The sequence below is a fragment of the Eptesicus fuscus genome, chromosome 5 (assembly GCF_027574615.1).
Source record: "Eptesicus fuscus isolate TK198812 chromosome 5, DD_ASM_mEF_20220401, whole genome shotgun sequence".
Taxonomy (NCBI): domain Eukaryota; kingdom Metazoa; phylum Chordata; class Mammalia; order Chiroptera; family Vespertilionidae; genus Eptesicus; species Eptesicus fuscus.
The window spans coordinates 41,496,692-41,514,914 of record NC_072477.1 but is presented as its reverse complement, the minus strand read 5'-3'; the positions used below and the strand labels follow the sequence as shown (position 1 = coordinate 41,514,914).

At 41.3% G+C, this 18,223-nt stretch overlaps 1 protein-coding gene across 1 annotated transcript; it reads left to right on the top strand.

Moving 5' to 3' along the window:
- The first annotated feature begins 5,280 nt into the window (after positions 1-5,280).
- LOC103283766 (60S ribosomal protein L9-like) lies at positions 5,281-6,118 on the top strand. Its single transcript, XM_028141830.2, has one exon. The coding sequence runs from the start codon at positions 5,296-5,298 to the stop codon at positions 6,037-6,039; it is 744 nt and encodes a 247-aa protein (XP_027997631.2). The 5' UTR covers positions 5,281-5,295; the 3' UTR covers positions 6,040-6,118.
- Positions 6,119-18,223: the final 12,105 nt, after the last annotated feature.

Genomic DNA, 18,223 nt, shown 5'->3' with positions numbered 1-18,223 from the left:
TGCATGCTCATTGTGTGTTATGCACTGTTCTAAATGCATTACATACATTATCTCATTAAAATGTCTGAGCAAAGGCAAAAGGGTAGTGATCTATATATAACACACTGAGTGGCCAGATTATTATTATTTTTTTAAATATATTTTATTGATTTTTTACAGAGAGGAGAGAGGGATAGAGAGTTAGAAACATCGATCAGCTGCCTCTTGCACACCCCCTACTGGGGATGTGCCCGCAACCAAGGTACATGCCCTTGACCGGAATCGAACCTGGGACCCTTGAGTCCGCAGGCCGACGCTCTATCCACTGAGCCAAACCGGTTTCAGCTGAGTGGCCAGATTATTATGATCTCTGAACGCATAATAATCTGGCCACTCCGTGTATATCCTATATAATAAAAGGCTAATATGCAAATTGTCCCCTTGACCAGGAGTTCGACCAGCAGGCAGGCCGGCCAACCGCCCATGTCCCCTCCCCCTGGCCAGGCTGGCCAAACCCCACCCATGCACAAATTCATGCACCGGGCCTCTAATAAATAAATAAATAAATAAATAAATAAATAATATATATATATATATATATATATATATATACTGCGTGGCCAGATTATTATGCGTTCAGAGATCATAATAATCTGGCCACTCAGTGTATTTGGGAGATAGAGAATAGTGAAAAACAGAAGAAGTTTCCACTGACTTGATTATTTGCATATATTTTGCATATATATATATATATATATATATATATATATATATATTTTAGAGGCCTGGTGCACGCAATTCATGCACGGGTAGGGTTCTTAGCCCTGGCCAGCGATCAGGGCCGATCAGGGCCTTTTGGCTGCCAGCCGGGGCCTTCCTTCGTTCCATGTCACCCCCTGGTGGTCATAGTGAGTTATTGAGCTCTTGGTCTCCTGGTCGAACTCCCAAGGGGACACTTTGCATATTAGCCTTTTATATATATACTAGAGGTCCAGTGCATGAAATTCGTGCACTCAGGGGGGTCCTTCAGCCCTGCCTGTGCCCTCTTGAAGTCCGGGACCTCTCAGGGGATGTCTGCCTGCCGGCTTATGGAGCAAGCCTAAGCCGGCAAGTGGACATCTCCCGAGGGGCCCTTAGCGCTGCCGTGGAGGCAGGAGAGGCTCCCACCACCACCACTGTGCTCTCCAGCTGCAAGCCCGGCTTCTGGCTGAGCAGTGCTCCCCCTGTGGGAGCGCACTGACCACCAGGGGGCAGCTCCTGCATTAAACGTCTGCCCCTAGTGGTCAGTGCATGTCATAGCGACCGGTGGTTCCGCCATTTGGTCGATTTGCATATTAGCCTTTTATTATGTAGGACTAGTAGCCCATCGCGCGATACCATGCTCAGTAGGCTGCCCGCCACTTCCGCGGGAGCCGGCAGGAACTGCAGTGTGCTGCCGGGAGCTGCGCTGCTTCCATGGGAGCCGTGCGGCTTCTGCAGGAGGCGGAAGCGAGCCACTGGCGCCCACAGGAGCCGGGAGGGACCTGCGCCAAATCCATGGGAGGTGAGAGGGAGCCGTGCTGCTTCCATGGGAGGCAGGCCTGCCGTCTCCTCTCTGGGCCTGCACTTGGCCGCGGAGGCTGCGGGCTGGCCCCCCTGTCCCCCAGAGGCCCTCCGCGGCCAGGGCAGGATGCTTGCATGGAGACACATGCCCCTAACTGCCTCTGCCTGCCTGCCTGATCGCCCCTAACTGCCCTCCCCTGCCGGCCTGATCTCGCCCCAAGTGCTCTCCCCTGCTGGCCACATTTGGTTCTGATTGGTCAGTTCCTATGCCAGTCAGTGTCAAAAGCTCTGCCTCCTAGGCAGCCATTGGCTCCTCATACTTCACCCAGATTTGGTTCTGATTGGTTAGTTTCTATGCCAGTCAGCGTCAAAAGCTCCGCCTCCTAGGCAGCCATTGGCTCCTCACAGTTGACCCAGATTTGGTTCTGATTGGTTGGTTTCTATGCCAGTCAGGGTCTCTGGGCCTATCAACAGGGCCTAATCAGAAAGGCGGGGCTGATCAGCAGCCCTGGTGGAGGCCTGGAGAGAAATGGCGCCGCAACTGCTAGCCAGACTGGGAGAGAAAGAGAGAGGCAAGTGCTGATCAAAAGCTGCCACAGAGGCAACAGATCAGTCTCTGCTTCTCTCTTCAGGCCTCTCTCTGGCCCTGATTCGCAGCTTCCTCAGCAGTCAGTGCTGGGGCACCACGCCTGCAGCAGAAGCAGTCAGCGCTGGGTTGCCAGACAACCCAGCGCTGACTGCAGGACTGACTTCTGGTTGGTTGAGCCTCAGTCCTTACTGGTAGTTAGGACCCAGGGTTTTTATATATTAGGATTAATTAATTTATTCATCAAGGACTTATTTATTGGTTCCAGGCACTGTACTGGGCTCAAAAAGCAGGAATAAATAAATGTTCTTAATCTTCAAGGAGTTTACAGTCTAGAAAAATAGAAATGTGTACACAGATAATTACAAAGATATACTATAATGGATGGTGCATTGAGTGCACACCAATTAGGTACTTTCCTCTGACTAAGGAATGGGAGCTAGTCAAAAGAATAGAAGGCTTCAGAAGAAGAGGTCCATTTGAGGTGAATTTTAAGGCCCGAGTGGGAGTTATTCAGATAAACAAAAGGTGGATGCCATTTTAGGCAGTGTAATGTTTATGTGCAAAAGCCAGAAGGTGTAAGTATAAAACCATTGAGAATTGATAGTTAGTTTATGCCTGGAGCATAGAGTGAACTGGAATGAGATGAAGATGGTCAGGGGCTGGATCATGAAGTGCCTTTGGTTTTTAAGGATTTTGGATTTTGTAATTTGGGTTCTGGGAAAACCTTTTGGAATTTTAAAGCATGAAACTGCATGTGATTTACATTTTATGGAGCTTACTGACAACTGCATAAGTGATGAGTGAAGATCCTAGGTAGGAAACCTATTGTAGAATAGGTGAGAGAGGAATTCCCTAATTGAAGCAATGGTTATGATGGTGGAGAGAGGAGAACACATTTGAGAAATACTTGAATGGCATTTTGTAAAGTATGTTCTGTAGAACACTGATCAACATCCTTGAAAGAAAGGCTTCCAAGCTACTGGTATACAGGGATGGGCAAAAGTAGATTAAATTACCAGCCATCATTACCTAAAAGATAAATTGCCATGACTGGTGTTTTTCAGTGGTTAGAGCATCAGCCTGTGGACAGAAGGGTCACAGGTTTGATTCCTGGTTAAGAGCACATATCTGGGTTGTGGGTTCAATCCCTGGCCCTAGTTGGGGCTCATATGGGAGACAACCAACTGATGTGTTTCTCTCACATCTATGTTTCTCTCTCTCTCTTCCCTTTCCTCCCTCCCTTCCATTCTCTCTAAAAAATAAGTGGGGAAAAAAAGAATCAGAAGACAAATGATGCAAATAAATAATATAATAATCTATACTAATAATAGCCTAGATGGTGGTCACACCCTCATGCTGTGATGCCCTCACGCCATCACAATCCCACAATCCATCATCAGAAGGCTGTGGGCGGGACTTGACGCTGCATATGCGGTATGGAGGCGGGGCCGGCGGCTGCTCCACACGGCCAGGCCTGAGGGTCCCGCGGCCCCACGTGGCACGGAGAAGGCAGGGCCCAATGGCTCGTCGCACGGGCAGGCCTGGGGGGCCCTGCAGCCCTGCATGGCGTGGAGGCGGGACCCCTGGCTCTGGCCTACCTCTTTGGGGCAATCCATTGAGGAACCCTGGATGGGTGGGTGAGGCCTACCTCTTTGGGGGTGATTGATAGCGGGGCTCCTGCACTGTGAGAGGGCACAGGCCAGGCTGGGGGACCCCCCCCCTCCAGTGCATGAATTTCGTGCACCGGGCCTCTAGTTAAGAAATAATAATACAAGAATACTCTGTTTTATGTACTCACAACTGTAAATCTATGTTTGCCCACCCCTGTATTGAAGGTTCTTTAGAAGGCCTGCTTTAACCCAGCATTTCCCAAACTAATTTGATCACAGAACCACCACCCTCACTCCCTTTTCTTTTCTTTTTTTTTCTTTTCTAATTAATATATTTTATTGATTTTTTTTTTTTTTTTTTTTTTTTTTTTTACAGAGAGGAAGGGAGAGGGATAGAGAGTTTGAAACATCGATGAGAGAGAAACATCGATCAGCTGCTTCCCGCATACCCCTCCTGGGGATGTGCCCGCAACCAAGGTACATGCCCTTGACCGGAATTGAACCTGGGACCCTTGAGTCTGCAGGCCGACGCTCTATCCACTGAGCCAAACCGGTTAGGGCCTCACCCCCTTTTCTTAAACAAGAACCCATCTCTATCCTATAGTTCCAAGGACTATAGTTTGGGAAGCCTTGCTTTAGAGGTGGAATCAATAAGTTTTGGCCAACGAAATGAAAGGAAACAAGGGAAAATGTCTGAGTGAGTGACTGCCAACAAGGTTACATTTATAAACATATAAATTAGAGAGAGAAGAGCAAGTTTAATGAGAGGAGGGAGATTACATGCCTAGTTTTGACAGCAGGTGTTAGGCGCCTATGGCATGGACATCTACATGGAGCTATGCAATAGGTAGGTCAGGAGACACTGAGACAAATAGAGGTTTAGGAGTTAACTTGTAAATGGATTTTAAAACCATAGATGCTAGTGAGATTTCCTGGGAGTGAGAAGAAGAAAGGGCAGAGGATGGAACACCTCCTCGGGGAACACCAATGTTTAAGGGATGGGTAGAAGGAGAGGTTGTTAACAGAAAACTGAGAAGGAATGGGAGATAATGACATCATATCCTACAGGGAGATCAAGAAGGTTGACGTTCAAAACGAATTCTGTAGAATTTACATCGGAAAGTCATTGGGGCCAGAGGTAAGTTTGAGTGAGGTGGTCAGAAATTAGTTTGCAATGAAAGAGACAGGAGGCAGTAGGGAAGCGGCTAAAGAAGTGTTCCAAAAACGTGGAGATGAAGGAATGTCAATAGATGTTAAGGGTGTGATAAAAGCAGTCATATAAGAGGTTCGTTTAATTTTCAAAACATTAACTATTGTATCGATTGTTGAGGGTGGAGTGGGGAGTGAGGAGCACATACTCCATACCACCAGTTTCCTGGAGGTAAAGGAAAATTGAAAAAAGAATCCATTTGAAAAATGTTAATTCCTTTAAGCTGCCTTTTTTTTTTTTTTTTTTTTTTTTTTTTTTGGCATAGTTAGGGCTCTCCTCTTGGAAATGACTACAATGACCATGCCCAAGTAAATTCTAGTCCCCTTATTATTATAGATATAGATGGTGGCATCCATATCACACAAATGCAGATAGAAAGCCATGGTGGCTATGACATGTCCAGGAAATCACAACAGTTAGTGATACAGCTGAGACTAGACTCAAAATTTCTTTGTACTTATCACTCTTATAGCTATGGAGTGAAATTTAAAAGCATTTCTGGACGGCTACAAGAACGTGATGACGAAAGACGCTTCCTCTTTGCCGCATCTACTGCGAGGATGAAGACCATTCTCAGCAATCAGACTGTGGACATCCCAGAAAATGTGGACATCACTCTGAAGGGACGCACAGTTATTGTGAAGGGCCCCAGAGGTACCCTGTGGAAGGACTTCAACCACATCAATGTAGAGTTCAGTCTCCTCGGAAAGAAAAAGAAGAGGCTCGGGGTTGACAAATGGTGGGGAAATAGAAAGGAGCTGGCCACAGTTCGCACTATATGCAGTCATGTACAGAACATGATCAAGGGTGTTACACTGGGCTTCCGTTACAAGATGATGTCTGTGTACGCTCACTTCCCCATCAACGTCGTTATTCAGGAGAATGGTTCTCTTGTTGAAATTAGAAATTTCTTGGGCGAAAAATACATCTGCAGAGTTCGGATGAGGTCAGGTGTTGCTTGTTCAGTATCTCAAGCCCAGAAAGATGAGTTGATTCTTGAAGGAAATGACATTGAACTTGTATCAAATTCAGCTGCTTTGATTCAGCAAGCCACAACAGTTAAAAACAAGGATATCAGAAAATTTTTGGATGGTATTCTATGTTTCTGAAAAAGGAACAGTTCAGCAGGCTGATGAATAAGATCTAAGTTGTCCAGCTATAGAAACACCGAGATGCCGAATGATTTGTCACACTTGTTTGTGAAACTATAAAGATGTACAATAAAAGCTTTGTATTGAAAAAAAAAAAGAATTTCTGATATGCAGGCATCATGCTGATTAACTTAATGCCTCTGAAAATGCTCTTAAAATTTGCAAACTGAGGTTTTAATACTTTCAGCATCAGTTCTGAATTTTAGGATACAGTTGACCCTTGAACAACTTAAGAGTTAGGGGCACTGATACCCTCCCTCCCCCCCACCACAGTTGAAAATCCCAAAAACTGTACTAATAACCTACTGTTGACCAGAAGCCTTACTGATAACATAAACAGTTTATTAACACATATTTTACATGTATTATATACTGTATTCTTATAATAAAGTTAGAGAAAACATTAAGAAAATCATAAGGAAGAGAAAATACATTTATAGTACTGTACATATTTATTATATTGTAAGTTTTAAAAAAGCTGCTATTAGTGGGCCCACACATTTCAAACCCATATTGTTTAACTGTATTTTCTTTTTTAAAAATATTTTTATTGATTTCAGAGAGGGAGAGAGAGATAGAAACATCAATGATGAGAGAGAATCATTGATTGGCTGCCTCCTGCATGCCCCACACTGGGGATCGAGTCCGAAACTGGGCATGTGCCCTGACTAGGAATCGAACCGTTCATAGGTCAATGCTCAACCACTGAGCCACACCAACCAGGTTAACTGTATTTTCTTTACAGTGATTTAGGAGTTAGAGGGAAAAAATCTACAGAATGACAAATGGAATATAGAATTAAATAATAGTACAGACTACTGAATAATTATTGTGTATCTGCCAATGTGCAATGGGCTTTAAATGTAATCCTCAAAACAGACTAGCAAAATAGGTGGTATTATCTCCCATTTTACAGATAAGAAACTTAATGCACTAAAATGTAAGTATTTTGTCCATGATACCACAATTATTAAATGGGAGAGCCTATATTCAAACCCATTTTGTTGACTCCAAAGAAATAGCCTTTAGGAAGGGGGGAAGGTCTAAGAAACTGCCAATATATTTTTTAATTTTTAAAAAACTGATATCAGAGAGGGAGAGAGTGAGAAACATCAATGGTGAGAGAAAATCATCAATCTGCTGCCTCCTCCACACACCCCCACCGGGACTGAGTATGTGCCCCTACTAGGAATCAAACTGTGACTTCCTGGTTCACAGGTTGATGCTCAACCACTTAGACACACGGGCAGGGCCAAATATATATTTTTAAACATCGAATCAGTAAGGCATGGTGACTGTGATTCAGCAGATCTGCCTGTCATTAATCCATTTAATCAGTTGCTTGTGGGTGCTGCTGGGAACAAAGCAGCATTTTTGAGGGGCAGGGACTTATTTGAAATGTATGAGGAAGACACTGGCCGCCAATGAATGAAAGAGCTGGCCATTTTAAAGAACTCTCAAACGTTCTCCTCTACACATCCCCTCGCACCTACGGGAAAGGCTTTGAGGAAGCGGGTGGGTAATCGGTGGCGAGGAGGAAGAGGCATTCCTTTCGGTTTACAAGTTGCCCTTTTTCAAAAGTGCACGTAATTTCTGAACCCTTTATAGCTGGCTAGATCTTGTCTTGCCAGGACTTGGAGAGGAGGAGCCAGATGTATTCTGTTTCTGTTTTGCGTTTGGCCAGGAGTTCTGGGCAAGTGTAGACGTGCCTTTGTTGTGTTCCTGTTTAGCTGTCTTCATTTGTTTCTGTGGGTCTGGATTTGGGGTTGGGTAAACTCATGGACGTATTCATCAGGACCTCAACATTGGAGGCATCTAAATAGTTAAAGAATTCATGGACAAACGATGAAGCACAGCCTTATTTTCAAATGTGTGTGCAGGGTTGGCAGAAAGAGACAGTGAAATAATCTTTGTACCAGTGTCTATTTGAGTATTCATTTCTAAGAGGTGGGTGAAAACATCCCTGAACTTTTCCAATAACTTTTAGAAAAATCCAGGTAGCATGTTTGAGTTCGATCCCCTGTTAATTGAATGATATAATAGGACTTCAGTACATAAGCTTGTAGAAAGACTTAGTTTATTTAAAAGATTAGATGAGGCAGCGCAGGAAAGCTAGCTCTACAGTATCAGTGGTTTACTTCCCCCCCTGCACTGAATTGAAGTAGGAGGGGGAGGGGAAGGCAAGGCAGTGTTAAAGCCTGGGGGTTGAATCATAAGGAAATGAGTCAGTGGCTATGAACCAGAACTTTCCTTTTTCTGAGGCTTTGACTTTGAGAGCTTAACACTGAATTATTTAAAAATGGTTCTTGCTTGCTATCAGTAAATTAAAAGTAGAGTTATTTTTTTAAAAGAAATCTTTCAATATTAGTATTTGGGATTCATTACATTCTTTCAATAAATAATATGTAGTGGTATCTTGAAAAAATATTATAAATAAATGCTCATAGGTACTCTTATTTGTTGGATATCTCGTTGAATAGAGTATAGGTTTTAGACTAGCATGGCAAATTTTCTAAATTATATCCTGGGTATCTAATCTTCTGATTAATATGATTGGCAGGACTATTGTTTCCATATGTTTAGACATGTTAATTTTTCTCCTGTCACACCTATGGTGATTTCTAGGCTTTTTCTTTTTCTTTTTTTCTTGCTGCATGTTCCATCCTAATAAAACCCAAAGTATGTTGCCTACTGGTACACTTCAGAGTCCACGTTGCTTTGCTGAGCATCAGAATAGTGACTTAGAAAACTGTGGGACTTTTGGATTCTGGATTACAGTGTTAGAGATAATAGAGGAATTAGGATCTGGAAACATCCTGTGCCTGATGTGAATATCATTCATAGCATGGAGAGAAACCTGAAGATGGAAGAGATCCCCCTTTCCTGAAGTGGGTTATATAAGACACTTTCTGCCTTTCACCAGGCATTTTTAGTTCCCTGCCTGACATCACTGATATGGGAAAAGAGCATGGGTTTTTGAGTCAGACAGACTTAGGTTTGAATCTCAGCCCTGCTACCTCAATAGCTAAGTGATATTGGAAAGTTGGTCTCTTTGTCTGTTTCTTTCTCCAAAAATGAGAATTGTAATGTTCACCCAGCAGTAACTCAGGAGAAAGTCTCTAGCATAATATCTGGCATGGTAAGCACTCAATAGAAGTTAGCTCTATTTTCCCTCTTCCCTCTAGTTTAATTAATTTAAAAAATAAAGCCAAAATAAAATTCAAGATTTGTGGTTAGTATCATTAAAATATTTAAAGATGAAATTATATGACTAGGTTTGTATTAAAATAATCAGGGAGTGGGGGGAGTGGGATTATAGATGAAACAATATTGACCATGAGTTGATAATTGTTGAAGTTTAGTGAATGGGGTGTATGGGTGGGTGCTCATCTGTATGTTTGAAATGATCCATAATAAAAAGTTTAAAAAAGTATGCCATGCATAAAAAAAATTCAGTGAACAAAGACTTTCTCAACGGAGTGAGGAATCCACTATTTGTTGTACTGTACCTTTTTAAAGATAATGATTGGGAACAATCATTATTGGTTTGTGAATGGAGGTAGTTTTTTTCCTTCACCTACACAAAATGTGTGGTCACCATTTTTTTTGACTAAGAGGAAGGAATGTGAGGAGGAAGCCTGAGGAAATCCTGGAGAGGTTTAAATGCTTTTGTCTAATTATCTGAGTCACTCCTCAGGGTGGAGGTTCTGTGGCATGGCTCCCAGCCAACATAATTTTCAGCTGAAAAAAGAGAGCAGTTGGACCAAGGAACACATTACCAAAATGACTACTATGACACCGGAGCCAGCTTTAAACACAGGATAATAATGGAGATGTACCAGTGTTTCCTCTTTTGGACCACATTAATTTTCAACAGTGAAAATATTGAAAAAAAAAAGAAAATCCAGAGAGCCACCAAATGTGAATCACTTGCTCATAGGGATGTGGCTATTCTATCCAGCACTGAGATGCACAGGGAAAAAAGTATGGCTTTCTTGTGTTTAATGGTTGATTAAAGGCTCATTGATTATTGCAGAAAGCTAAAGATGTACTTTAAAAAATCCTTGCAAATCTCATTGGGGTCAATTCTAGAGACTAATGTATTTGAGAAACATTCCTGATACGTTTAAACAATTGGCATTCATAATATAGTTAGATTACTTTGCTTAGTATTTCAATCAAGTTTGATGTTCTTAATCATTAAGTATCTATTTATTTTTATTATTATTATTTTTTGTTCATCCTCACCCAAGATATTTTCCCACTGATTGTTTAGAGAGTGGAAGGGAGGGGAGAGGGGGGAGAGAGAGAGAGAGAGAGGGAGAGAGAGAGAGAGAGAGCGAGAGAGCGAGAGAAAGAAACATCAATGTGAGAGAGACACATTCATTGACGCCCCTCCTGGAGCTGGGAATCAAACCTGCAACCCAGGTACCTGCTCTTGACCACGGGAGTCGAACCTGCAACCTTTGGTGTGAAGGCTGATGCGCTAACCATTTGGGAAACACCAGCCAGGACTTATTTTTTATTTTTAATACACATCCAAGGATATGTTTTTATTGATTTTTTCTTTTTTCTTTTTTTTTTTTAGAGAGAGAGAGAGAGAGAGAGAGAGAGAGCAAGAGAGAGAGAAGCATCGACGTGAGACAGAAACATCGACTGGTTGCTTTCCTTACTCGCCTGGATCAGGGCGTAACCTAGGTATGTGCCCTGACCGGAACTGAACCTGCAACCCTTTGGTATATGGGATAATGCTTCAACCAGCTGAGCCTCCCAGGGAAGGCCGTCAAAGATTTATTTTTAAAGAACAAAATTAGAAGTCAAGTGTCTGTTTAGCAGGAATAGGGATTTTCACTTCCCTGTTCTGCATTTACAAAGTAATTGTTTATTTCTTAAAACTTTCCCCAATGATGTAGGTATTCTTACCATAACCTGGTAAATGGATATGTAAGTAACTTTTCATTAAAGTTTCAATTTAAGAATTATGATCATTCAACATTGACACCCACTTGTAGAATATTACTATGAAAGAGGTATACGCAAAGGGCTATGGGCACCCAAAGGGTTGATTTAATTCTAATGGGGTTAGGGTGTAGTAAGGAAGGGAAGGGAAGGAAGACACCTGGAAGGGATATAGCTATTATTGAAAATTTACTGTTGTGGGTACCAAGTCCTTTTATTTATTTATTTATTTATTTATTTATTTAATATATTTTATTGATTTTTTACAGAGAGGAGGGAGAGGGATAGAGAGTTAGAAACATCAATGAAAGAGAAACATCGATCAGCTGCCTCCTGCACATCTCCCACTGGGAATGTGCCCGCAACCAAGGTACATGCCCTTGATCAGAATCGAACCTGGGACCTTTGAGTCCGCAGGCTGACGCACTATCCACTGAGCCAAACCTGTTAGGCCCAAGCCCCTTTTATATACTTATTTGTCTTGCAGAACTGCTTGAAGTTACTTGAAGTTAGCAGCCATTGTTCTGAGTCAGACTGTCTAGGTTCCCATCCTGGCATCTAACAGCATTTACTACTATGAGATCTTGGGCAAAGATTGTGTAGGACATAGTTATACTAAAAATTACTTTTTTTTTTTTTTTAGTTCAATCATTTTTAAATATATATATTTATTGATTTCAAAGAGGAAGGGAGAAGAGCGAGAGACAGAAACATCAGTGATGAGAGAGAATAATCGATTGGCTGTCTCCTGCATGCCCCACATGAGACCTCCTGGTTCATACATAATCGATGCTCAACCACTGAGTCATGCTGGCCAGGCTAAAAATTATTATTCATTTTTTAAACCTGAAATTTAAATTCAACTGAGTATCCTTAATTTTATCTGACAATACTATCACAGAGGATTACACTAAGTGGCCAGATTATTATGATCTCTGAACGCATAATAATCTGGCAACTCCCTGTATATCCTATATAATAAAAGGCTAATATGCAAATTGTCCCCTCAACCAGGAGCTCGACCAGCAGGCAGGCTGGCCAACCCCCCATGTCCCCTCCCCCTGGCCAGGCTGTCCAGACCCCACCCATGCATGAATTCATGCACCGGGCCTTTAATACACACACACACACACACACACACACACACACACACACACACACACACTGAGTGGCCAGATTATTAATTGTTCAGAGTTCATAATAATCTGGCCACTCAGTGTAAATTAGTAAAAGCTTAGAAATTACCGAGAACAGCGCTAGGGCATATAATTGTCAATAAAATGTTGGTCTTTATTTTTGAAATTATCCCATTTTATAAATGATGGAAAACTCAGGTTAAGTAATTTGCATTTTGTTCTGTAGATTAAAAAGTAGTTTATCTGGATTGTAAAATTCAGCAGCTACTTTAGAAAAACAGTTTGGCGGTTCTCAACATAGTAAACTAAATCCAGCCCACACCCTAGGGGAGCAGATTAACCCGGGCTGTAAATATGGGGAAGAGGGAACGCTGGGCTATAAATATGGGGAAGAGGGAACTGTCATCTGTCCAAATCGGGATGGAGGGTACTTCAGGTTTCTACTCTGAGCGGTTGCCCATCTCTTTTGAGAGGGAAAACAAAAAATTAATATATAAAAATTTGACAACTTAGAACTCTTTTGAATTACAGTAAAGGAGAACTAAATGCTTATAGAATAACTTAAATATATTGCTTTTGAAAACCTGAAACTCTCCCTTTAACTACTACAAGTTGAACGTTTTAGTTGTTGGCTCTCCTAGACTCTGTGGACTTCAGAGAGAATAGCTGAAGGGACTTTTGCATTAGTTTGGGACTATGACCATTTCTTCTTCAAGTACCCAGATCTTAACCATTACCTTGGGTTTTTGACCTCCATATTTCCATAATTGGTGGAATATATGTGTCTACATATCTATACTGGCTTTTTACTAGATACATGTTTGAACTATCAATTGAATATTAATTTTTACGCATAAAGACTCATGTGAACTTACTGCCTATGAAGGTATGTTATTGTTTGAGAATATATAATGTGAACATGCCATGTATATCTATTTGGAATTTTTTTTCTGCAGAAACAACAACAAACAAGCAACAAGACAGGCATCTGGAGCCTAAACAATTAGGCCTGACTGCCTCACTTAGTTTAAGGGCAGAGATAGGCAGTCCTGGCCTGCTGTAAGGAAGTATGCTGATATGTTAAGTTAATGATATGTTTGTTGGCTTAGCTTTGTCTCCAGGTTACATCCAGTCCAGATATCTAAAGCAGAACTTTCCCCTGTTACTTTGATCTGTAGTTTCAAAACAAGTACTGTCATATGTGCTTAAAGGAACTCAACCTATATGTTTTTGTACTGAAGTACAAATTAGTTTTAATTTGGTGAGGAGACACACAGAGGGAAAATGTTTGAATCTAAAAATCCTTCCTAGGGGTAAGTTCTTTCCTAGTCCCTCACCAAGTTGACACAGCCCCTTTGTCATGGTTTGAAATAATACAGTTTCTGGGGATGTTATTGCCCATGCTCAGCATTGCTCACCTGACTGTACTCAGCTCTCTGAGAGTGAAAGTGAGTGTCAATCTCTTCTTACACTCACCAACCACCAAAGTGACATTATCATATAAATTCTAACTAGAGGCAAAGCTAACATATGCTTCATATACATATATAAATATTTTTATTGATTTCAGAGAGGAAGGGAGAGGGAGAGAGAGATAGAAACATCAATGATGAGAGAGAATCATTGATTTGCTGCCTCCTGCACGTCCCACACTGGGGTTTGAGCCCACAACCTGGCATGTACCCTGATAGGAATCAAACCATGACCTCCTGGTTAATAGGTTGATGCTCAACCACTGAGCCACACTGGCCGGGCCATATGCTTCATATGTTAATTTCCAATTGTTTATAACCAAGTGCTTATACTCCACTACATGTAAAAAAAACCTTTGATTTTTCTTGTGTGGTTTAGTGTTCTATTGATTAATCCAAATATACATACTACAATACCACCTATATAGAGTGTTTACATTAGTCTTCCCATTCTACCTGTTATCTGGATGATTACTATGCTCCTATATTCTCTTCTATTTTTCTTTTCTTTTTTTTTACTTCCTACTGGCCTTGACTCCTAGGACTCTATAAACTCTATTTTTCTTGGGTTTGTGCCATATATGTTCAATTTTTCCCTAATAAAATTTTCCAAGTTGTAGCCTCACCAAACTGCCTCCCCTTTCACTAGCTTACCTTACTACCAACATCTGCTCTTGATCAAGCCCCAAGTTGCTCACAGTGGTGGAAATAGCCTGTGTCCATTATATGAAAACTAGAGGCCTGGTGCACGAAATTGGTGCACAGGTACCGTCCCTAGGCCTTGCCTGCGATCAGGGCCATTTTCCCCTGCTGCCAGCAGCCAGCCCCGCCACCTGCTGCTACCCACCCCCAGTTCCCCTGTTGGCCATCGGGCAATGGGAGCCTGTCCGCTGGAGGTAGGGACCAAGAGGTTGGCTGTTCCCACCTGCTCGCTGGCCCTGCTCCCCACCACTGGTCACCCTCAGTCAATTTGCATATTACCCTTTTATTATATAGGACGGGTAACTATACTGTGGTATAGCAGAATACGACTCAGCAATAAAAATTGACAAATTACTGACACAATAAAACAACATGGATGAATCTCAAAAGCATTATGCTGAGCAAAAGAAAGCTTATACAAAAGAGTGCATTCTTCATGATTCTATTTATATGAAATTCCAGAACAAGAAAAACCAATCTACATTGGAAAGAAATCAGAAGAGTGACAGCTTCTAAGGGCTTGGAAGTGTGAATTAACTGGGAAGGGGCATGAGGGAGCTTTAGGGGTAATGGTAATATTCTATGTTTTGATAGAAATTTGGGTTACACAGGTGTAGGCATTTATTAAAACAGTAAATATATGCATTTGTCAAAACACTGCAAACATTAAAATGTATAGTTATTGTAAATAAATTTTACACAAAGACTATAAACAAATATTGAATTCTAGCTAATAATGGGCAAAAAGTATGTGGGGAAAGTGCGCTAATGTCTGCAATCTTCTTTGAAATGCATCAAAAATTAAAATGGCTTGATGATAATGAAGGGATGGATAGAGTACAAAGTATAATAAAATGGAAATGGTTGAATCAAGGCAGTAGGTACATAGATATTCATCACAATATTCTTTCAACTTTGCTGTTTAAAATTTTTCATAGTAAGATTTTTTGGGGAAATGCCCTAGACTTTGTTTAACTTGCTTTGGCTGGATGTATCCTTTACTATTAATATCTCAAATAAATGTTCAATCATGTCCTCTCAGGGGGAACCTATGTCACGATCTCCCAGTCCATATAATGTCTAATTTAAACAATTTCACAGGTTTAATGGTCCTCAATTTAGATATAACTCACTTTGAAAATCAGGTGAATGTTGATACATTTTGACACATTTGCCTTGATGTACTGTGTTCATGGTGGGCTATTCCCAGGATATTGCATATGGCACCAGATGGATTCAGTATTTTACATATCTCGTATGATCTCAAAATAAACTCAGCATTAGCAACTTTTTAAAAAAATTGAGAACAGTTCCTGTTATGTTAGCAGAAGACCTGGTAAATCAATAATACTGGTGTCAACACACATCTCACCATCTAGCTTGCCCTCTTTTCACTTAAGTAGCTTGAAATTCAATAGCCTAATAGACCAAAGGTGTGGGCTGTGAAATATCTTTATCCCAGAAAAGGCCAGGTTAACCAGAACCATTGTAGTTTGTTCCCTATCCAACACTTAGTGTTGATGTAGCACATAATGACTGCCAAGGTCGGCAAACAGAGGACGATCAGCCCTGACCGGTTTGGCTCAGTGGATAGAGCGTCGGCCTGTGGACTGAAAGGTCCCAGGTTTGATTCTGGTCAAGGGCATGTACCTTGGTTGCGGGCACATCCCCAGTAGGAGGTGTGCAGGAGGCAGCTGATTGATGTTTCTCTCTCATTGATGTTTCTAACTCTCTATCCCTTTTCCTTCCTCTCTGTAAAAAATCAATAAAATATATTTAAAAAAAAACACAAAACAAAAAACAGAGGACGATCAGTCTTGGAGAAGAGAAACCAGCTGATAAGATGGTATGAGTAAGGCAGACTCTTCCCTAAGTGGAATTTATAATTGATTTTTGAGAGAGAGAGAGAGAGAGAGAGAGAGAGAGAGAGAGAGAGAGAGAGAGAGGAAGGTTTGTTTTGTTCATTAAATTCCACATATGAGGAAAAAAAGAAATGAGTTACAGTTTGGAATATATACTTTCTTTCTGGTAGAATTTTCTAGGTATTGCTACACTCTATATCTAATATTGATTGTTATCATGGAGAAATGGGAAGCCAATCTGATTTTTCTCCCTTATAAATGTCTTGATTCCTCCCTCTCCCCACCTCCTTCCACCTTGGCTGTTCAAAGAATCTTTTCTTATTTTATTTTATTATTTATTGATTGATTTTAGAGAGAGAAGAAGGGAGAGAGAGATAAACAGAGAGAAACATAGATTTGTTGTTCCACTTATTTATGTATTCATTGGTTGCTTCTTGTATGTGCCCTGACCAGAGATCGAACCTGCAACCTTGGTGTATGGGGACGATGCTCATACTGAGCTACTGAGCCAGGGCTTTCTTTATTTTCAAATAATATTTTATCTTTAAAGTTTAGTAGACTTATGACCATTGTAGGTCAAGATTTTTGTGGGATGTGACATGCCATTTCATTTTGTAAATTCAAGTCTTCTTTTATTCCAGGAAAGTTTGTGTAATTTTTAATCCTCACCTGAGGATATGTTTGTTTGTTTTTTAATTGATTTTAGAGAGAGGAAGGGTGGGGGGGGGAGAGAGAAACATCAATGGGAGAGAGAAACATTGATCAGCTGCCTTCCCCATGAGCCCTGACTGGTAATTGAACCTGAAACCCAGGTATGTGCCCTGACCAGGAATCAAACCCCCAGTCTTTTGATGTACCGGACAAGGCTCCAACCAACTGAGCCACCCGGCCAGGACCAGGAAAGTGTTTTTGAAATGTATTTTTAAATGTCTGTTCTCGTCCATTATCCATGTTATCTTCTTCAGGTCCTCTTATTCTGTGAATTCTTAGTTGTCTACTCCTGCTTTCATATTTATAAGTTTATCCCTGAAGAATTTTTTAAAATATATTTTATTGATTTTTTACAGAGAGGAAGGGACAGGGATAGAGAGTTAGAAACATCGATGAGAGAGAAACATCCACCAGCTGCCTCCTGCACACCCCCTACTGGGGATGTGCCCGCAACCAATGTACATGCCCTTAGACCGGAATCGAACCTGGGACCTTTCAGTCCACAGACTGATGCTCTATCCACTGAGCCAAACCAGTTTCGGCTATCCCTGAAGATTTTATCTTTATTTACATTTCATTACTTTTTGCTCACTTTGACCCTTATGTTTCATGCTGTATCTCTTTACCTTTGCCCTCCCTCCAGTTTTGCATATGTCTCTACCAGGGTTTTATTTTATTTTCATTTTTCATTCACTTTTTTCCTGAACTCTGTCAGCTTATGTTTCATCTTTTGTTATCTCACCCTCCCTTCTCTGAGTTGTTTCTTTGTTTCTGGAAACAGTTGCTTCATTACATTTCTTTAATATTGAAGGCAAAAGGTGTGTTCAAAATTTTCATCTGCTCTGAGGTAACATTTTCATGGTGACTTTTCATTTGTTTTTCTGCTTTACATCTTTTTCTTATACCTTTGTCAGTTCCTTTTTTCATTCCTCTTTTTTGAATGAGATTTTTTTTCCTAGACTCACTCTTTATTTACAGGAGGTTTGTGTTTGAGGGGGCCAAGGACACCTCCATCAGTGGGAATTTTTCTTTTGACCCCAGCCAATGAAGACAGGCAGCTGCAGAGCTGTTCACAGCGTAGTCTCTTTCCTCCCGCATGAACATATGACTTCATATGTTTGTGGAATTTTAGTTTAGTCTCACCTCCTCTGCTACGCCAAACCAAACTAGATCCAGGGAAACGCGTGCGACCAGCCAGACCATGTGAATTAGATGGTTCAGGCCCACTGACTAGTTGGCTTAAAACAACAGAAAGATATTCTCTCACAGTTCTGGAGGCTAGAAGTTTGAAATCAAGGTA